Below are 22,286 nucleotides of genomic sequence, written 5' to 3'. Positions count from 1 at the left end.
TGGGCCAGACGCATGTCAGTCGAGCACGCTACCGCTTGAGCCACATCCCCAGCCCAGAAATTTTCTTTCTATGAGCTCATTTCACTTGCAACTACTTGCATCATCCCCAAAAGACCCTAAGTTCCATGAAGGCAGGTACCAAGCCTTTCTATGCCCAGCACCTAGCTTGGGACTTGATGCTTATTAATTGACGCTTATTAAATATTTGTTGAATGAACATTGAACCTACTAACCTGTACCCTCAAATAACATTTATGTAATATTAGTGATAATTCTCTACATAGTGTGTTGGTATACCAAATACCTTTATGGATGAGCATCCCCACTTTGGAGAAAGACAGTGCAGGTGATAAAATTATTATTCTCCCTACTTTTCAGAAAGTGAAACACCATCTATGAGGTTAACTGACTTGTCTAAGACAATGGAACCAGCACTGGAATTTAAAGGCATATCTACATTAAAATTCTGACTGTAAACTTTGTATCACATACCAGCTGTTAAGCAGATGCTCCAGCAGACCAGTGAAATACTGGTAGCCCGTGGAAGAAAACAGGAAAGAAAGCAAAAAACAGGTCTCTGATGGTTTCTCTTTTCCTCCAGTGTATGCTTGCTACCTAAATAGGATCACTCTACTGTCCTGGTAACTGAGACCCTCCAGTAGGGATGACCATTCCCCAAGACTTGAGCTGAGCCACAGAGTTAATGAGGTCAGGGAAGCATCACTGGGAAGGAAAGAGAAGAAAGCTGGGACATAGAAGCTCCTATCCACACTATTATGTGTATGCACATTCACATCTGGGCAAAATCCACACCAAGGCATGCATACTTATCAATACAGGGAAAGAGCCACTGCACATTCACTAATGCCACATGCATACCAACATGTTTTCACACACACTCATTCACATCTAAACATGCACCCAACACACAACCAGACCAGGTACACCCAGCATGAGGTACACTGCAGTCACACACCCCAGCTGCAGCCTTCAACCTGTGTGAGCAGATGTGTACACACGGTCCTTAGGCACACAAGCTGCTAAACACATGTGAGTGCCGATGTGTACACAGGGTCCTTATGCACACACACACTGCTAAACACATACATATGCTTCATAATCACTCTAAAGTGCATGCATTTTCGGTACACAGGGAAACGTCCTCTTGCTATAAGCAGTCACGTTCCACACACTCTCAGATACACAACGAGATAAATATCAGCACGCACTGGGCAGATGTCTTTTGGGACACACGCACCCACGCTGTACTCACACCTTTGCAAACTCACGGAAAACAATCACCCTCGTGTACTAACCCTTCAAATACAGTGGCAAGTTCTACGTACAGAGAGATGCAGCGACGCACCTAAGGTGTCACCAACTCTGGAAGTTTTACCCAAACCCTGTGGAAAAAGAGAGCGCCCAACTGCGCGCCAGCCCACGTGACCGGGAGGAAGGCGCTCCCGCCCATGACGGGATGGGAAAACTATGCTGGGGCCGAGTGGGCGCTGCTGCCGCCGCGGGAGGCGGGACGCCCAGCGCCGCCGACAGCTTCCTCCGTCGGACGCCCCTGGACGAGGCCGGGGCAGAGAGGGTGAGTGTCCTGCACCGCGCGGGGTAGGAGCGGAAAGTGCCTGCGGGCGGGCGCATGGGGACGAGAGGATGCGTGCGTTGCGGTCCTGCGAGGGGGAGAGGGCGGCGAGCGCACCCTCTTTTTGAGCTGGGCAGCTGCTCGTTTCTGAATCTCAACCTTGGTCTTATGAATTAAAAAATTTCTTAAGTACTTAGTTTGTGCCAACCTCTGTGCCGGTTGGTTTAGCTGTTATGATAATAAGTAATAGCTTTGCCATTTACTAAGTGCTACTTTGTGCCAAGCCCTACCAGCCCTTTACTGGGGCGCTTTCATTTCCATGGTAACAAGTTATCCCCATCTACTAAAGAGTTGGGTGCAGAGACATTAATGCTTTGAACTCCTTTAAGTCTGAGTCCAATTCCTGAGCTAACAACTATGACCAATTAACGTTTATTGAGTGCATCATCTCATTTATGCTATATAACACTTTTTTGATTAAATACTTTATACAGATGGGCAAACCAACTTCAAAAGGTAATAAAGAGCAGCCAGAGGTTTGTACCCAGCTCTTTACAACTCTCCCCTTCTTTCCCTCCATCCCCAAACTACTTGTCTCCAAGCTTGTCTTAATCTATTTTCTTCCTAATCCTCCATCCCCATTGCCACTGTCCCAGTTCAGGACCTTATCTCTCAGCTTGAATTATGGCGATGGCCTCTAGTGGACTTCCAGCCCAGTCTCTTCTCTAACACCTAAGCCCTTCTTCCAAACTCAGTGATCCTCTTCCGATCCTGTAGGGGAAAGGGAGTTTCCCCAGGCCTCAGGCAGGCTAGGTAAATGCTGTCACTGACTATACCCAGCGCCTCCTGGGCTCTTTGGCCATACAGCTGTTCTTGGAACCCTTCAAAGTTTCCTTCCTTAGACTGGCCATCTCCCAGAGACTCTGTGTTTCTGCCAAACCAAACCAGCAGCAATAGTAATGATAATATCCTATATAGATCAAATCAAGGCTGATGCCCAGTTAGCATTGTTTTAAAAAATCTCTCACATCCCTATTTCTGCCCGCCTTTCTGCCTGGATTATTCTGTTACCTGGTGATCATATCCATTACTCTGCTTTTGACTACCCACTCCTCAGACACTCTGCCCCTTTCAGAACCTCACCACTGCCCTCCTCCTAACACCTCACTGCTCCACAGCCAAAGGTCTGCCTTCTCCCCTTCTCCTAGCAGGGACATCACCCCTACCTGTCTCCCAATCCTTAATCCTTAGGCCTACCTCATGTTTTAAAAATTATAAAATGATGATGCTCCTCATGCGAAATTCAGACAGTTCATAAAGGTGGAGAGTGAAAAGTAAAAGCCCTCATAGTCCTTCCCAATTCTGAGCAGTAACGCCTTTAACAAAGTTCAGCGAGTTTTCAGAAATCCCCTAAATATGTACGAAACATCCTTTACATCCAGTGCTGCAACTTGCTCTTCTCACTTCTTTGTTCTAACAGAGGTTTCACAGTGTGCGGTTGTGTGGGTGGATGGAGAGTCCCTTTTCACAAGTCTGGAGCTATCTGAAGCTATTCTGTCTCCATAGAGCATCCAGCTAGTTCTTCAGGAAGCCCCTTTTCTCTCTGCCAATCCCTCCATTCTTCCCTCTCTTCTTTCATCCTGACGCCACCCATGGGACATTCTTTCCCACAGTCTCCCACGGATGCTTCCGACTGCCAGTGTTCACTGTGGGTAACAGGCGACTTCTGCACTCCTTCCTCCAGGTCAGAGGGCTGCCAGCTACACTTTGCTTCTGTGAAATAAACTCCTGCATAAATCTGATATCTGTTAAGTAAGCCCTACTCTAGGTTTACTTCTTAAAGAAATTCTGTGCTGAGTATTATTTCAAGCTAATAATCTTCCCTGGATTTGTTTGCTTCTATAAATGGTTTACTTCTCTAACACATGTTCACATGCACACACACATCACACCCCCTGTCAGTAACTCTCCTGTCAGCAGAGGAGCCAGTGGGGCGGGACATGAGCTCTGGGCCCTGACACAGTGGGCCTGGCTGGGTTCTGGGTATGTTTGACTTGGGAAAAATGGTTTTTAGTTCTTCTGATCTATTTTCTCCTCTGCTAAGTGGGGATGACAACATCAGCCCCTTAAAACTATGGAGAGAATTAAAGGAGCTATGAATATCAAAGCTTCAAACTAAGGACACACATATCTAGAGAATCACCACTCTTTTCCTCTAGATCAGGGGTTACTATACAGTTTGTTTAAATAAACTATAGTAATAAAAAGGAAAGTCAGGTGGCAGCTACCCAGAATCTCTGCATTACAGATGCATAGTTGCTGGAGACGAGTCCTTGGACCCACACCAGACCCAGTATCTTCATCAGCTTGGGCTGCTATACCGGGAAACCACAGACTGAGGCAGTGGCCAGTGTGGGGTGGGCTGAAACAATAGACATTTCTCTTATGTCTGGAAGCTGGAAGTCCATGATCAAGGTGTTAAACAGATCTGAGGCCTCTCTCCTTGGCTTGCAGGTGGCCATAGTTTCTCTACTATGTTTTCATATTGATTGTCCCTCTGTGTGTATCCACACCTGAATATTTTTTAAAATATTTTTTTTAGTTGTCAATGGACCTTTATTTATATGTGGTGCTGGGAATCGAACCCATGCCTCACACATGCTAGGGAGGCACTCTCCCACTGAGTCACAAATCCAGGCCCCTAATATCTTATCATAAGGACACAAGTCATATGGAATCAGGACCCACTTATATAATTCATTGACCTTAGTTGACCTTTTAAAGGTCCCATCTTCAAATACAGTCCTGTTCTGAGATTCTGCTGGTGAGGACGTCAACATGTGAATTTTGAGGCATCACAGTTCAGCCCTCCACATCTTGTCTCAAGGGACAGCCAAGTGGTGACCTGCCAGAGTGCAGGCTCAGTACTGCCAGCTGCTCTAGGATCCCAGGAAAAGCTGGAAATTTTTATTTTAATAATAAAAAAAAAACTTTCAAGTTTTAAACTGCAACAATTTCAAATTAAAACAAACAAACGCACAGTGTGGTCTGTGGCCAGATGATCGCCTCTGCCTACGTGTAATTTCCTCAGTGGCAGGATCATGTTCTGTCACCTTTGGGTTTGTTTTGTTTTGTTTTTCAGTGCTGGAGATGCAACCCAGGCTCTGCCCTGGCACACACTAGGCTCTACCCTGAGCTACATTCCCAGCCCAGATTTTTAACCCCACTCAGCCAGTTCTTACACATTGCAATATTAACAAAAAATTGAGATTGAATGGCTACATTCTTTTTTTTTTTTTTTTTTTTTTTTGGTACTGGGGATTGAACCCAGGAGTGCTTCATCCCTTACCTATATCTCCAGCCCTTTTTATTTTTTATTATTATTATTTTTTTAATTTCAAGACAGGATCTTGCTTAAATGGCTGAGGCTGGCTTCAAATCTGCAATCCTCTTGCCTTGGGTTTCCAGGTTGCTGGGATTACAGGCATGCACCACAGTGACTGGCTAAATCTGAATTTTTACAACCTTGTTTAAAGTAGGTCACACCTGTAGAATCCTGCATCTCTGCATTCATGCTATGCTAGAAAAATAGCATCTTGCCTGCTGTTTACACAAAAGCTCACAACTGCTCAACACAACTCAGTTACTACCACATTACAGTGAGGAGACAGCAAACCCAGGTCTGCTTGTTCGTCCACAGGTGTGTAGCAGCCTTCTCTGACAGAACATCTATCTCTTTGTTCTCAAAAATGATTATTTTTTTTCAGAAGCACACTATCACTAAGTGCTTGCTGTGGGCTGGTTACTGCATGGTCTTGTTTAATGTTCATAATTACTCTACAAGGGGCAAGCAATCAAATCACTTAGAGGAGATAGTCCTGAAGACTTCAAACAATTCCAAACTGGAGTGATTCAAAACTCACCTGCAGAAGGGTGGCAGGAATGTCTACTTAAGCACTTGCTGAATAATGCTATCATCACCAGGTGGCACAGGCCTGTAATCCCAGCATCTCAGGAGGCTGAGGCAGGAGGATTATGAGTTCAAAGCCAGCCTCAGCAATAGTTCAATCATGTAGCTAGAGAATAAACACAACTTGTAATTTACAGTCCACATTATATGGATTGTATAACCAATATAACTCAGTATAGCCCAGAATAACCGCAGAGTTATGTCAGATTTCACACATAAAGTGAAACAGTAAATATTTTTACATAATTTCAAATAAGATGATATCATTGTTCCCATTTTACAGATAAGGAAACTGAGTCTCAGAGAGGTCAAATAACTTGCCTATGGTCAAACATTTCTAGAAAATGACTCTTCACCACCAGCCTAGCTCTGTGATCTCTGAGGCTAGCCCTGCATCAGATCCTTCAGGTTATCCTGACTGCCATGGGGGCCTGACCCCAAGTGAGCAGGCAAGCCCTCACAACAGCCCAGAGATATCGAGGAGACAGCCTTTCCTTCCCCACCCCTCAAAGTTCAGAATTTGTTCTTCACCCTCAGTTCCTGGGTCTTCCACTGTGGTCCTTTTGGTACCATTCTGAGGGTTCATCTAGCCCCTACATTTTCTTGCTCTGCCTCCTGCTTGGTCCTGGATGCTTTAGCAGAACCTGTTACAAAGAAAGAGGAGGAACAAGGCAGATTTTCTGTCCTGGTCGCTGAGTGCACAAGCAGACCAGGCTGGATGCTAAGTAACCACAGCGTCATAGGCTCACAGTGTGCCCTAATGGAGCAGCACCCACCGTTTCCCTTTCAGATCTCCAGGGTCTGCACCAAGAGCAATAACGACAAGCAATGGCCAGGGCCAAACACACAGCATCCGGCATCCGGCATGAGACATTGGGGCATGCGACATTGGCTTGGCCCAGTCTCTTGATGAGATAAGCCCTGCTCCATTGATTCGCTTATCTTTGTATCATGGAGCATGAAAACGCCAGATGGCTCAGAGGTACAGGGCCAACGTGACACCCCCATCCTCGCTCAGAACAGCAGCAGCAGGGCAGGAGTGAAGGTCAAGCCCCCCTAGGGCTCTCTTTCAGTAGCAACTGGCAGAAGCACAACTCAAATGAACTCAAGTGAAATTAGGAATTTATTGGAATGTACAGAAGCCCCCACCCAAAGTGCCACAGAACTCATGGTGGGAGATCAGGATTGTTTTCTATTAATGCAACTACAGTTGTTGACAATTATGATTTTAGACAAGGTTTTAAAATTTTGTATCATGTTTTACTTTTGATGTTGATCCACTGTCTTATTTGATAGTGGTAAAATAATAGTAACTAATGATTTTATTCCTCTGACCACAAAGCCAGACCTTATTATAGGAATGTGAAATCCTCATAACAACCTTCAAAGGTAGGTACCATTATTATCCCTATCCCCCTATTTTAGAGAGTAGGAGAATGAGGGAAAGAGGATATGTAACATTTTAAAGGTCTTCGTCCATTTTGTTACTGTAACAAAACATCTGAGGCTAGGAAATTTATAAAGAATAGAGGTTTATTTAGCTCCAAATTGTGGATAGGGGGGGCCTGGGAAGTCCAAGAACATATACCAGCCTCTGCTAAGAGCCTTCTTGTTGCATTATCATATAGGGAGGACATCACATGACAAGAAAGAACAAGCATGCTAGTTTGGGTCACTCATCTTCTTAAAAAGTCACTAATGCCAACATGGGGCCCCATCCTCATGACCTCCTCTAATCCTAATTACATCCCAAGGGCCTCACCTCCAAATACTACTAACATGTGAATTTGAGGCTTAAGTTTTCAACACATGAACTTTGGGGGGACACATTAAAACCATGGGAAGGTCTTAAAGCTAGTTTGTGGAACTGGATCTCCAACAGCTCCTCTAGAGCTAATCCAGTCGCCACAGTGTGGCTGGGAGCACTGGGCATGTGGCCCATTTGAACTGAGAGATGTGCAAGTGTAAAAAGTAGCACTGGGCTTCCCAGATGGTCTGATTAAAAGATGTAAAGGAGGCATTAGTAATTTTTATAATGATTACACATTAAAATGATGAAGTTTGGAATATACTGAGGAAATAACGTTGAAATTAATTTCACCTGCTTTTTACATTTGTAATGTGGCAGTGAGACCATTTAAAGTGACACATGTGGCTTGCTTCGTTTTCCTGTCAGTGTTGCTCGAACACATTCCCCACCGCCTTGTGCCACCCAGTGGGAGCTGGCCCTCAGGAGATCTGGGTGTAGGTGTCCAGCACCCCCAGGCCTCATCCCTTCCCCTCACACCCTGCATACCATTCTTCTCCCTCGCTATCACACTCCTCTCCACGTGGCTCTCAGCAGCTGTGGGCAGGTCCCAGGCCCAGCGGCTCTGGCTCCAGCCACCCAGAGCCTGGCTCTTACCCTGTTGTTCAAGGGAGGCAGCTGAGGCCCAGACCTGAAATGGGTCCCAGAGGGTGGACTCCACTGTGCCACGTTATGCACCACGTTTGTCGATTTGGAAGGACTTGGAGTGTATGTATCAAAGATGCGGTCACTTTCCATCCCAAGATTGACTTCCTGTGTGCTCTCAGGAATGCTTTCTGAGACAAATCTGCAAGATCCCGGCTTATGAGACCTCTCGTTAGGTCATAATTTGTCCTTGGACCTCTTTTTCTTGGCTGAGCCAGAAATAGTGGGGAGAGAGAAGAGAGAAGATCAAATGAATTATTCTGGGGCCTCCAGTCAAGTGAGTCCCATGATTTTTAATCCTCTGTATTTATACTCCGTTTAACAGGGTGTTTCCCCAGTCTTGAGATTCCAGGAAAGGGGACATTTTGAGGGCACTGTATGTGAAGCTGCAGCCAACCCCTCTCTTCTGGTACTTGATCTTCTTAGCTTTCCAGAGAAACTGGAGAGGGCTGCTTCCAATTTGCTTCCTGGAATTCAGGGAGGGCAGGGGTGTTTTCCATTATAGAATTCTCACTCCCATCAAAGTGGATTTTCAGCAAGTTTCATCTGCAAGCAAGCTTCATCCTATTCCAGCCTCATCCTTCCAGACAGAGTTATCCTGCTGGGTCGGATTCAGGTGTCCCCTCCACCCAGGATGAAGCAGCCCATGATACCCTCCAGGGGAGGTCAGGACTAAGATTCCTGAGTTCTGCTGCAGTTGGTGGCAATTCCAGTCTTAAATCAGGCTCAGATTCTATATGAGGATTTGTTTTCACATTTCTTATCAGAATAGTCCTGAAGGCAGACAAACAGGGAAGTGTTATTATCCCCATGGAGGGCCAGATAAGATGAAATGTCTTCTTTTTTCACAGTCTTGTGACCTCTCAGTTACCAAACTAGGCCTGGCAGTCAGGGTCCTCTGAATCCAAGACCAGTCATCCCACCGGTAGCCACGTGTAGCTTTGGCATCCAGATCCTGTGATCCTGTGGATATTTCATTAATTATCAGAGCCACCATTGAATTGAGGATGTTGCGGAACTGGCTGAGCATGCCCTGTATGTGGCATTGTGCTAGGCTCTGGGGTTACGAGACAGCAAGGGATAGGGCTCCCACTTCCCTGGGAAGAGACAGACAGTTAAGGAACAAGCAAATACATCATCACAAATTGGGCCAAGTGCTCTGAACGGAAGAACAGCGTGGTCTGAGAGCAGGGCCAGGTGCGCAGGACACTTTAGACCATGCCACCGGTCAGACCTCTCTGAGAACTTGAAGGGCCAACCAGGCAGCTCAAGGCCTCCTGCGGAGGAGGTTAGGATTGGGAGCATTTTAGGCAGAGTGTTGTTGAACTGCTGAGCATTCCGTGTCCGACACAGGCTAGAAGCTTTGAGTGCATCACCTCCTTCCTCACTCCAAGTCCAGGGGGTCTTAAGTGCGCCACTACTTCCACTGGACAGCTGAGGAAACCAAGTGGTTGTGTTTCCCGCGAATCTTAACCACCGAGTTAAAAGCTGCTGTAAATGTAAATAACAATTGAGCAGGATTTATAATCTCCAAGGGGAGACTATTCGGCATCCAGGCCTAGCAGCCTCACTCGAGGCCCAGACAGGGGCTCCTGGAGTTTGTACTGACAGACCACATTCCAGAAGAATCAATGAGAGCCCAGTGTCTCCACTTCTGCCCCTTCTCTCATTACTGTCTGGGCAAAAGGCCCCAAAGAATGAGCCAGGGGGCTGTGTCCTGTGAGTGTGGGACGGGGAGGGAGGAGGCTGTGTCCCACAGTGGACTTCAGGCTACAACACCCTGGCTCCTCCAAAACATGTGTACTTAGGAATCATCAGCTACTCTACCAAGAGTTGAGAAGCCAGGGACTGGGCAAATTAAAACCAGACATTTTAGCACCTCCTGATTCCATGTCTGGGATTTCAACAACAAATCTTTTCCCTCCTTCAATAGGAAGACTACAGCTGAGGCTCCCCTGTCCATCTCACACCTTTCCACACCCAGAAAGCACAATTTAGATAGGTTTTTTAATTTTTTTGTTTTTTTAAGATAAGGAAGGGCTGGGCTGGGGACGTAGCTCATTGGAAGAATGATTGCCTGGCACATGCAATCATTTGATTGCCTGGGTTTGATTCCCAGCATCACAAAAAAATAAATAAATAAATTAAATACATAAACCATTAAAAGGAGAAGGAAGGACTAATGCTTGCTTTTCATCAACTGAGCAACTATTTATGGAGCATTTGCTATCCGTGGGGTCTTATGTAAGCCCAGTCCCAGGGACAGAGAAAGACCCAGACGTGTAGCTAGGAGGTCCAAAGAAGGAGGGATCAGATCTAGGCTGGTTGGAAAAACCGAGGGAAGAAAGAGAAGCTCTTTGAATTTGAAGGTATTTGAAGGCCTATGGGATTTAGGCCACTGCCTCTATTTCTCTTTGCTCTGGACTTTCTTGATGGCAGAGTCTGAATCTCAAACATTTTTTCGGTTAAGCAAATATTTCTTAGATATTCATTGTGTACAAAGAAGTTTGAAGCCAGGTACCCAGCTGGGGGGCCCCATTGGGGGGGGGTACATTTTTACCATAAGACACACAGGAGAAGTAACCAAATAAAAGTAAATACCAGCAAGTTGTTTTAAGGGCCAGGAAAGAAAAGAAGAGCTGGGATCCAAAGGAAAGTGACCTAAGAGTGGCATCAGGAGAGCCTGGAGGGAGGGACATTTAAGCTGAATCAGAAAGAATAAATAGCCAGCAAGTCAGAGGGTGGAGCAGCCAGGTTACCCCAGAGGAGACCATGAGGGAATGGAGCTTGACCTGAAGGAGCCTGGGGCAGCTGGCAGGGAGCAGAGCTGGAGAGGGAGCAGCTGAAGCTAAGCAGAGCAGGGACCAGGTCATTTAGGGCCTTGACAGGGTCCCTGTGTCTGCAGTTTGCAGCTAGTAGTTGCTGCAGGGTCCAAGCAAGGGATGGATGGACCAAGGGGGTTGCTGGTGGGCTCTGCTCAGTGATCCAAATGACCAGGAGGCTCCTGTCCTTAGAAGGAGGGTGTCTCAAAGGACAAGAGGTTTTCCTCAAGCATCGATTTACTAAGGTATTCCGAGAACAAAACAGCATTGCTTTTACATCTTCAAAGTCATGCAGTGTGCGTGCGTGGAAAATTATAAAATAAAACACAACATATCAAAGAAATGTCTCTACTGCCATGTGTGGCTTTGGCGCTTGCTCCAAGGTCTTTTCTATAATTTGGGATATTTGGGAGGAAAAAAATCTAAGAAATGCTGACATAATGGAAAGCATTTGGGTCCTAGAGGCAGCCAAATCCAAGTTCAAATATAACTTCTGCCGCCAACAAGTTGTGTAAACATGAGCAGATTAGTCTCTCCGAGTCTCAGTTTCCTCTTCTGTAAAACTGGGGAAAAAAGTAGTGAGGGAAGGGAGCAGGTGGAGTGGGATGAACAGTCTTCAGAGCCACTCGGCTCTGGGTTCAGGTGTGCCCACTGCTCCCAGATTATGTGACCTTTAGGAAGTCATTTCATTTCTCAGAGCCTGTTTCTCCACTTGAAAACCGGGGCATTAAGTCTACGGCCTTCGTGGAGTCTGTTGTACACTTTGAATGAAACAGCGCAGGTAAGCAATAGGTGTATCATGACGTCAGTCTGTCTCTGCCTCAGTTTCCCCACCAGTAACAAAGGATGGGATATGATAGCCCGTAGGGATTCTCTCCAAGTTCATGATTCTCCATCTATGTAAAAGGCCCTGGAAGAGTTAACCTGTCTGGATTCCTCGGGTTCTGGCTCCTCCCTAAAAATCCTGCCCCTGGGCTTTCTCTCTGCCAGGGTGTAGAGTGTGGGGGCAGGGTGGGGCACAGGCTGGGAGTAGAGCTATTTGGAGTCTTGTTTTTCTTGGAGGTGCCCTGGCGGCAGAGACTCTCCTCTCCCTCCCTCCAGGTTTGGAACCAAATCTAGTCTCCCGCCTTTATTTCCAAAACAGTTCCTGGCTCCGATGCTGGGACTCCAGGGCTGCAGGAACCTCCAGCTCCAGCTCTGAGAAAACTCCCCCTGTTCCAGAACCCCCTCCTCCACCCAGGCACTGGGGCCTGTCCAGCTGCTGTCACTGAGAGGCGTTTCCTTTTTGTCCAAAGAGGTCAGTGCAAAGCAGACCTGCACTGGAGAGAGCTAACCCACCTCCCTGTCGTGGGGCCTGTGTGGCTGGGCGTGGAGGTCAGGAGAGAGAGGAGACCCTGAACTGTGACAGATGGTTCCCCTCTCTCCTTCCCGGCTCTCTCATCTAGCTGTCTCTTTCCTGCCCATTCAGCTGTTTGCAGGATTCTCATCCGCCTTGAAGATCTCTCCCACCTGCTTCCTTCCTCACTCCAGCCACCGGGCCAGGCCAGCTCCTACTGCAGAATGTCTTGTCCCCTTCCTCTACCAGGGGAAGGCCAAAGGTGATCAGTCCCCTCCCCAGAGAGCAGGCTGCAGGCGTGCTGCCTCGTATCCTCCCACCAAGCAGCCAGCCGGCTGGCTTCCTCAGACTCAGGTCCTGTCCCCCTCTTCACTCACAATGACATGGGTCACATTTTCTTTTTAATATTTTTTTAGTTGTCAATGTACCTTTATTTTATTTGCATATGGGGCTGAGACTCGAACCCACTGTCTCACACATGCTAGGCAAGCGCTCCACCACTGAGCTACAACCCCAACCCGACATGAGTCACATTTTAAAACTCTTCATCAACAAGTGTGTCAAGAGACATGGAATGGGCTCTCAAATTGTTCCTTTGTGGGGCTGGGGATGTGGCTCAAGCGGTAGCGCGCTCGCCTGGCATGCGTGCGGCCCGGGTTCGATCCTCAGCACCACATGCAAACAAAGATGTTGTGTCCGCCGATAACTAAAAATAAATATTAAAAATTCTCTCTCCCTCTCTCTCTCTCTCTCCCTCTCTCTCTCTCTCTCTTTAAAAAAAAAAATGTTCCTTTGTGAATTCTGCCCTGAGACACATACCTCAATTTGGCATGAAGCATCTTACGTGCGTGGTGCCCAGATGGGTCATTTGATTTCAACGCCCTCCCACATTCACCCACTAAGTCCTTCTTTTACCACCTCTCCAGAGAACTAGACACCCAACACTAATGTGTCCCTCTGTCTCATTCTTTACACAGTGCCAAAGGCCTTCCTTGCCCCCCCCCCCCGTAGGGGCCCTGTCCCTGGCTCCATGCCCCTGTCCAAGGTAGCTGGGGTCCCCATGCTCCTGTCTGGGGTGGCCTACCCAAAATTCTTTAAGAATGGGTACACACTGTGTGTGATGTGACCTTTCCATCTAAGATCCACTTCTGTACCTTCTGCTCAGCATCAGGTCACAACACAAAAGGAGGCTCTGTGGCAGGCTGGGCAGCTCCTGGTGGGCGGCCACCTCCACAGGGGTGAGCATCCCCTCCCTGCAGGATTCCCACAAACACCAAGGTCTTCCCTCACAAGTCACCTTCACAGGGAGGCTCTCCCTGACCCCCAGAGTCCCTTCCCTGCTTCCATGGGCTTAACTTATAAATACTTCATTGATATAGGACTGTGCAGTGTTTTTCCTTCTGTGACCGGCTTACTTCACTTAGCAAATGTCCTCTAGGCTCATCTATATTATTGAAAATGGCAAGATTTTCAGGCTGAATAATATTCCACTCTATATATTTACCAGATTTTCCTCATTCACCATCTGTTAGTGGATAAGGGACACTTGCATTGTTTCCCCATCTTGGCTATCGTGAATACACTGCAGTGAACAGAGAATGCGGGTGTCTCTCCAAGACCCTGATTTTGGTTCTTTTGGATATGCACCCAGAATCAGGAATGCTGGCTCATATGATAGTTCTATTTTTACATTTCTGAGGAACCTCAATAGTGTTTTCTATAACGTGCCATCTGACATTCCCAACTTTCTTCCTTTTTCTTAATATGATGGTGAAGTCCCACATTTCTGCTGTGTGAAGTTCCTAATTCTCAGATTTTTCTGGTTTTACTTCTCCTCCCTTTTAAATGAAACATATCAGTATTAAATTAAATTTGGCCTAAAGCTGACTCCATACTTTGAATCCCTAGGTAGCAAACTGTCACCTAACTTAATATGTAAGCACTGCAACACAAAAGTGTCAAATAACTGAGTCTCAGCCAATCACATGCTGCCAACTGGTCAGACTATAGCCATATGAGGCCAATGGCTCATCTCCCCATGCCCAAACTGGGCAAGCTCCAAGCTGTTTCTGCTCCTCACTTCCTTTGTTCTGTCTATAAATATTGCCTGCCCACATTACTGAGTGATTCATAAATAGGGCAGCACTCAGAACCAAGAACTTTGCTGGGTGAATTGTTATTTGCTCTAATAAAGAACAAAACAAAACACAAACTCCCCATTCAAGGTTTCAATCCCTTCCCTCCCTCCCCCCACCCCGCCCCTTTACATACTAAATATTCTACTTATTTTTATTTACTGTCTTTCTTCCCACTAAAATGTAAACTCCAGGGGGGACTCTTGACTTCAGGCTTCATGGCTGTATTCTCAAAAAATAGTGTCTCACACTTGATGGGCACTAAATAAAGACCTTTTGAATAAATGATTGGGAATGGAGGAAGGAATGGGTCTGTACTGCTACAAAGGACCACACTAGTTGATAGATAGGGACATTAGAAAAGGGGTATCGAGACTTTTAAGACACACTCTGTCAACTTGAGACAACCCCCCCTACCCCCTTCCCTTATTCAGGATTGAAGAAGTTGGAAAGAAGATGCCTTCGTTGCCATATGTGATTATATTGAAAGCAGTACCTGGCACTGGCTAAGTCCTCTACCTGGTCAGTGGTTCCTCTATGGCGCTTACTTAGAGAAACCCTCTGAGGTCCAGAAAGGAAGGGGCTTCCCCAAAGTCACACCACTGGTGAGCATCAGGACTGGAAGTGACGTGGACCTCCAAGTGCAGGGCAGGGCATGGGAGAGGTCTCCCCAGCTCTCCCTGGGAACTATGAGTGGGTGGTAAGGACAGTTGGTCATTATGATTGACAGCCTCACTGGGACCCCATAAAGTCAGGCAGAGTGGCTCCCCCAGGAAGGGATGCCAGGCAGACAGTGATCACATTGGATACCCTCTACAGGCCCTTTCAGCACCCAGCCTGGCATTCTGTCTCTTCATCTATTTCCAGGGTTAAAGGTGCTGGAGGAGGGCAGGAGGAAAGGTGAGGTCAGCCTGTTTAGTTCCCAATACCAAGGCCAAATCAGGGTCAGAAGCAAAGGGACGTTGAGCAATGTCCCTGCTCTACGACCAGCCCCATGGTGGCATGAGCCCCCTAAGGACTCTGATTAAGTAGCCAAAGGCTGTGTGGGAACTGTGAAGCCAGCAATGCTTCATACCCAGGAAGAGAAGAAAGACTGGAGACTGAATGGCTCAGCATCAAGACCATCCAGTCTAGTGGTTCTCACAGTAGTATCCAGGGACCCCTATCAGCAGCATCACTTAGAAACTTGCTAGGAATGAAAATTATCCATCCCTACTCCAGAACTATTGATTCTGAAACTCCGGGGGTGGGACCCAACCACCTGTGTTTGAAAAGGCCCCTCCAGGTGAATCTGATGCACACGGAAGTTTGGGAACCATTGCTTTTTCTAGTCTAGTGCCCTTACTGTTCAGGTGGGTAAACTGAGGCTCAGAGATAGAAAAGGGTGAGCCTAAGGTCACAAAATAAGTTACCTTTGGAGTAACAGCTCATCCCCATGGCAGGATACCCCAAATGCTTGCTCTCTCGACTGTTTCCTTCTAGGAAGATAGGCTGCGGATTGCAAAGCAACAGGACAATTTGTTGAAAGGTCTCAGCCAAGTCTTTTATTTCTGCTCTGGGCCTCAGTTTCTGCATCGGCCCACTGAGTATGAGGAGTAGAGAATCTGTGAATGCATAACATCTTGATTTCCAGTGGGCTGTGCCATTGCTGCCCTAGCCTTAAGGACACACTCTAGCATGGACCAGAAAGGCACAACTTCTGGATCTGGATGGACTAGGTCAAACTCCAGCCCTGCCATCTGCTAACTGCATGACCTACAGCTATCTGTCCACTCTGAGTCTCCATTTCTCCACCTGTGTATGTTCCACAAGGAGGCTGTACTGTGAAGAAAGAGTCTCTTGGCATATGTCTGGGGTGCAGGAGGCACTTGGGAAAGGAGCTGTCACCGTGGCCTGCCAGTCTGGCTCTGGTGGTGGTTCACCTTCCCCAGTCATCGGGTCTTTGCTTCTCCACACCTGCAACATCCCCATGGAAGCAGCCTAGTTGCAAGTCATCACCTACAATTCAAATTATTTCCGCCCTTGTAATTGTCAATTCAGGTCACATACTTGAATAAAACCATAGATCATTCCCCTCTTCCACAGCTCCTCACAGCCATCAGTCCTGGGCAATAAATTCTTTCTGCATTTCAACCAGCTGGGTGGGTGAGTGTCAGTATGAACATCTTGCCCCCAGGACCCCTCCAAAGCATCTTCTGGTACATGACAGCCCATCCAAATGTGTCCTCAAGACATAGCGACAAACCCATGCTAATATGATTATGTCAGAATGAACCTGATTTTATTTATAACTATAAGGCATTAATTTAAAAAAAAGATATGATGACATTGTCCAGCTATATGTATGTGATTCAGGATGGAGCAAGGGACAGAAATGCATCTGAGTATGCCCTGCTGCCTCCTCCTCCTCTGATGGCTTTCTGACTGATCAGTAGGTCAGCTCCGTGGCCACACTCACCTGCATGGCTCTCTTGCCTCCCACAGGTGACCACCATGATCCCCTGGGTGCTCTTGGCCTGTGCCCTCCCCTGTGCAGCCGACCCACTACTTGCTGCCTTCGCACGCAGGGACTTCCAGAAGGGCTCCCCTCAACTCGTCTGCAGCCTGCCTGGCCCCCAGGGCCCACCTGGCCCCCCAGGAGCCCCAGGGCCTTCAGGAATGGTGGGAAGAATGGGTTTTCCTGGCAAAGACGGTCAGGATGGCCAGGACGGGGACCGGGGGGACAGCGGAGAAGAAGGTAAGAAGCCCAATACCTACCCCTACTGTCCCACCCAGGGTTGACAACATTGACACAGAGGGAGCTAATGTAGCGGTTTGTGATGTGAATCGCTTTCTCTGTAAACCAAATCACTGTCTCTTTATAAACAGAGCAGTGTGTCCTGAAAGGAACAGAGGATAGCAAATCCTGTGTTCTTGCCTCAGCAGCTGCACTTTAAATTACTAAGTGAGTTTGAGCAAGTTCCCTGAAATTTTATGCAAAACTCTATTGGTTGCGAGAAACAGAAACCCAAAGTATAGCCCCCATGGATTGTACTGTACAGGAAGACCAAGAGTGGAGTTTCAGCAACAGCTAGGTCCAGGAGCTTCAACACTCTTGTCAGGGCACGGCTTCTCTCTGTGGGTTGGTTTCATTGTCCCACAGGCTAAAGTTCTGGAATGGCAACTGGTGGGCTCAAGTCTACATGTTCATGGCTTTATCCATACAGCACCTCAGAGTGACTGATCCTCCCTGGCCACTGTGTGTCCTGGATCAATCCCTTTGATCATAGAGGTGAGGTACCACCATTTGTCAGGCCATGTGCCTGCCCTGGGTGTTTGTGAATGGGTGGTGAGGGCCACTGGTCACTGTGATTGACAGCCTCGCTAAGACCCCATAAGATAGTGAAGGGTGGATTCCTAAAGGCAGGGCTGCCAGGCAGAGGACAGATTGGATGCTTTCTACAGACCTTTCCAGCTTTGGCTTTCCTTACAGCTCTGAACCTTCACCCCAGCACTTTTTAGTGTCAGAATCTCCAAGTGTAAGCAGTAGGGAAATTATAATAACTTATGGGGGGGTTGCTGGGAATTAAACCCAGGGACTTGCATGTGCTAACCATGTGCTCTACCATCAAGCTACACACTCAACCCTATATAACTTTTGTTGGCATGGCACTTAAACATGGACAAAGGAGTTTTTAATCGATTTGTCCTCTGACTGTCAAAGCCATCCTATAAAGGAGATATTCTTATTATCCCATGTTACACATTAGGAAACTAAGAACCAAAGTGATGAAGAACACTATGTCATCGCTGCAGGAACTTGAACTTTTTGGAAACAAATCTAGATACAGGTTTTGGGAAACACTTTATCCTCTATCCAAACCTCGGTTTCCTCATCTCTAAAATAGGGATAACAGCAGCACCTTCCTCACCAGGTTGGGGTGAAGATGAAGTAGAATAACACACAAATCCCTAGTCTCCAAGTAGGAGACTAGGTCATTGTTAGTCACCCCTTAATTAACTTGCTGAGCTCCCATAAGCTGGGAGCAGCCTTCAGATCCAGGCCTTTCCTACCACACCAAACCGATTCCTCCAAAAGTACTTCCTTCCCAGGAGAAAAACTCTGGAAGTACTAACAGTGGCTTGGACTTGGGGAGTGACCCCCTCAGGTCTGGACAGGTACTCCAAGCAGGGCCAATTAAAGCTTTCCCAGAGATTTGCCTATGGATCCTGCAGGAGAGAGTGTCTGATGTGGACACTTTCCCCTTGATCAGAGGGGCTATCTTTTCTCCCATGCTTTGGGTCTCCACAGTGGAAGACAGGTGTAGAGAGTCCCAACACGTAATCCAGATAAAACTGGGTCACCTTGGGCCAATTCAGGATAATATCCAATCACCCTCCCACCACACACACAAATCTGTTTCCAGAAAGTTCTTCCAAAGTAAAGTTAACGTTTCCTGGAGTCTCACAAAAAGGTAGTCAAGAAGGAAGCGCATCTCAGAGCCCATGGTGGAACTCGCGGGTAAGCTTCCCTATTTAGGTGCCTCCTGGGGAAAAGCTCCAAGCCAAAACTAACCTCTGCTCCCCCTGTTTTCTCAGCCCCTTCTGCCACCTTCTCTTTGTTTTCGTTCTTTCAGGGAGGAGTTTTGTGACCTTCATCAGGTTTTTTTTCCCCCATTCTTCCTCCTCACCCTCTTTCTCTTCCTCCTCTTCCTCATTTCTCCCAGAGGCAGTAGCTCCACCAAGGAGCCACACCTCCACCCCCATTCTTTTTCGTTTTCTTTTTTCTTCTTTTACAAATAAAAATACACACACCTTCCCGTTGTCATATAGTCAAGCAACACAGAGGGTGCAGGTCCTCCTTCATCTGGACCCTTCTCATCTTGCCCACATCCTCTGCGGGGAATCCCTGTTGGTTGGCTACCCGTGTATCCTTCCAGCATTTTTCTAGGTATTTACCTATGTGTAAAATAATGCCAGGTATTGCTAAGCAGTTAACATAAGGAATATGTTCCAGAAAATTCAATTTTCAGTGAGAAAATGCCATCTGGAAATCTATTTCCCAAATATTTAAAATATGAAAATTTAAACACATTTCTTGATAATTCTCTAAAAGGTGAAATGCCTATGTACGTATATGTAAATACCCTGTCAGGAGGTAAAGTGCCTAACAATATTTTCCTTCGTCACCCAAACCCTGTGGCTGTAATAAAGAATAGTGCTGTGTCCAGTGATGTCAGGATGGTTGTGGGCACCAACAGTCTTCAAAAGCAGGACCCTTAGTTAACATTCGACCTGCACTTCAAAGCACCTAGCTTCAATTCTGTTATTTTGCCAAATGTACAATTGTATCCATATATAAATCTTTTTCTATATTTATTATGTTTAAAATGTTGTGTTACATTGGGAATCCTAAATGTAATTGTTGTTTTCTATGTCATCATTGGTCTGAAATGTTGCACTGAGAGAAATGTACATTTTATGAAATACAAGTATTTTTTAAATATTTATTTATTTGTAGGTTAACACATAGTATCTTTATTTATTTTATGTGGATCAAACCCAGTGCCTCACACATGCTAGACAAGCACTTTACCACTGAGCCCCAGCTCCATGAAATATGAGTATTAAGAACTGAGAAGTACTCTACAGGAGACATTGTTGGAGACATGTCCTGCAGGGTAATGCCAACCAGTACTTAGTGTGTTTACCAGCCACTGTCTTAGGCACCTTGATGGGACAGAAGTGTTTAGCTTTGTGGTTTATCTTGAAGGGAAAGGGTTCCACCATCTGCTCTTTCCTCTTAGTGTAGCTTATAGTACATGTAAATCTGCCTCCCTTTATTTTAACACGTAGAATTAGAATTCTACAGATGGACCATAATTTTCTAATCATTTCCCTTTGGAAAGGCATTTGATTGGTTGGTTTTGGTTTTGTTTTGCTATGATAAGCAATGCTGCAATAAAACTTGGTGTATGGGGCAGATATATGGGGCTCTTGTTCCTGAGCCAGGGATTACCACAGCAGCCCACGGAAGGACTGATCTGGCAAACAAACCCGGTTGTCCTTCAGAGAGCAGGAAGAGCAGAGGGTGTAAATTATCATGTGTTCTTTTTTGTCCACAATGATTCTGAAAGTTATCACCATTCCCATTTTCCAGATAAAACCAGGAAGGAAAGTGCCCCCACCATAGGCCATGAGACATGCCCCATTTCTATGTGATCCGGCCTTGTTCTTTCCACTCCTCCAGGGCTCCTGCTACAAGAAGGGAAGGGAGCAAGATCCGCAGCCTGTGCCTAGGCCTATGAGGACCCCCTCCTCATAACACCAGCTGTTCTGTCTTCCAGGTCCACCTGGCCGGACAGGTAACCGGGGCAAGCAAGGGCCAAAGGGCAAAGCCGGGGCCATTGGACGGGCTGGCCCTCGTGGCCCCAAGGGGGTCAGCGGTACCCCTGGAAAGCACGGCACTCCAGGCAAGAAGGGGCCCAAGGGCAAGAAGGGCGAGCCGGGCCTCCCAGGCCCCTGCAGCTGCGGCAGTGGCCGTGCCAAGTCGGCCTTCTCAGTGGCAGTGACCAAGAGCTACCCGCGGGAGCGACTGCCCATCAAATTTGACAAGATTCTGATGAATGAGGGCGGCCACTACAACGCATCCAGCGGCAAGTTCGTCTGCGGTGTGCCGGGGATCTACTACTTCACCTACGACATCACGCTGGCCAACAAGCACCTGGCCATCGGCCTGGTGCACAACGGCCAGTACCGCATCCGGACCTTCGACGCCAACACCGGCAACCACGATGTGGCCTCGGGCTCCACCATCCTGGCTCTCAAGCAGGGTGACGAGGTCTGGCTGCAGATTTTCTACTCGGAGCAGAACGGGCTGTTCTATGACCCCTACTGGACCGACAGCCTCTTCACGGGCTTTCTCATCTATGCCGATAGGGAAGACCCCAACGAGGTATAGACAGGGACCTCCGGGCAGGGACCGAGCTTCTGGATTTCTGCCTACAGAGCAAGACCCCTCAACTGTAGGCTGGGTGCTGGGAATCTCAGGAGCATCTAGCCTCAGGCTGACCTCCTCTGCTTTTTTTTTTTTTAATCATTAAATCTAAGCTTTTTTATTCATTTGTCTAATCACTAATTGTTTCAGTGTCTGTCCTGCCACGGGCTCTGTGCTGCACTCTGGAAGTTACAGCAGAGGACAAGACAGAGGTTCCTGTCCTCATGGGGCTTATGTGCTAGAAGGAGATACAATTTACAAATAGACAATCTAATGATATAATTATTATACCAGGATGGAAATGGGCATCTCCCAAAAGTGGTAGGAATAATAGGAGACCCAGAGTAGGCTGAAATTTTTTTTTATAGTTCATCTTTTTCAATTTATTTATAGACAAGTCAACAAATTTTAAGTGGACAGCTCAATGAGTTTTTACTGAAGTGTACACCTTAAAACCACTATATAGATTAAGAACAAACTAGCAAACTATTTCCAGCTTCCATCCCCCTCTCCTGAAGGCTAAGAACTCTCCCAGTCAGTACAGGATAGTCCTAGTCTTGCAATTAGAGTTATAAACAAACAAACAAACAAACAAATCACAGGGGATGTCACTCAGAGGTAGAACATTTGCCTAGCATGTGTAAGGCCCTGGGTTCATAGGTTGTAAATATTCTAAGATGAAAGTGCACTTAACACACCCACCCCGTGCAGCATGAGAGCTTAGCAACACAGCACAAAAAGCATCAGCTGTTCACCTCCTGAGCAGCATCACAGGAGAGTGTATACCTTATATCCACAGTGAGGGAGAAGATCAAAATTTGAAGTATGTTTTCTATTGAATGCAAATTGCTTTTCACCATCTTAAAGTTAAAAAATTGCAAGTCAAACCATCATTAAATCAGGGACCATCTGTATCAGCACGATTCATTTAAAAAAATTTTTTAAGTTGTAGAGGGACATAATAACTTTCTTTTTATGTGGTGCTGAGGATCGAACCCAGGACC

At 46.8% G+C, this 22,286-nt stretch overlaps 1 protein-coding gene across 1 annotated transcript; it reads left to right on the top strand.

Annotated features, from left to right (window-relative positions):
* The first annotated feature begins 1,520 nt into the window (after positions 1-1,520).
* Positions 1,521-21,350, top strand: C1qtnf2 (C1q and TNF related 2). The gene is made up of 3 exons (XM_026395376.2): positions 1,521-1,594; positions 16,791-17,043; positions 20,633-21,350. The coding sequence occupies exons 2-3, from the start codon at positions 16,800-16,802 to the stop codon at positions 21,244-21,246; spliced, it is 858 nt and encodes a 285-aa protein (XP_026251161.1). The 5' UTR covers positions 1,521-1,594; positions 16,791-16,799; the 3' UTR covers positions 21,247-21,350.
* Positions 21,351-22,286: the final 936 nt, after the last annotated feature.

This window comes from Urocitellus parryii, chromosome 1, assembly GCF_045843805.1.
Source record: "Urocitellus parryii isolate mUroPar1 chromosome 1, mUroPar1.hap1, whole genome shotgun sequence".
Taxonomy (NCBI): Eukaryota; Metazoa; Chordata; class Mammalia; order Rodentia; family Sciuridae; genus Urocitellus; species Urocitellus parryii.
Note: the sequence above shows the minus strand (reverse complement) of the source record. Positions and strands in the feature narration are given on the sequence as shown.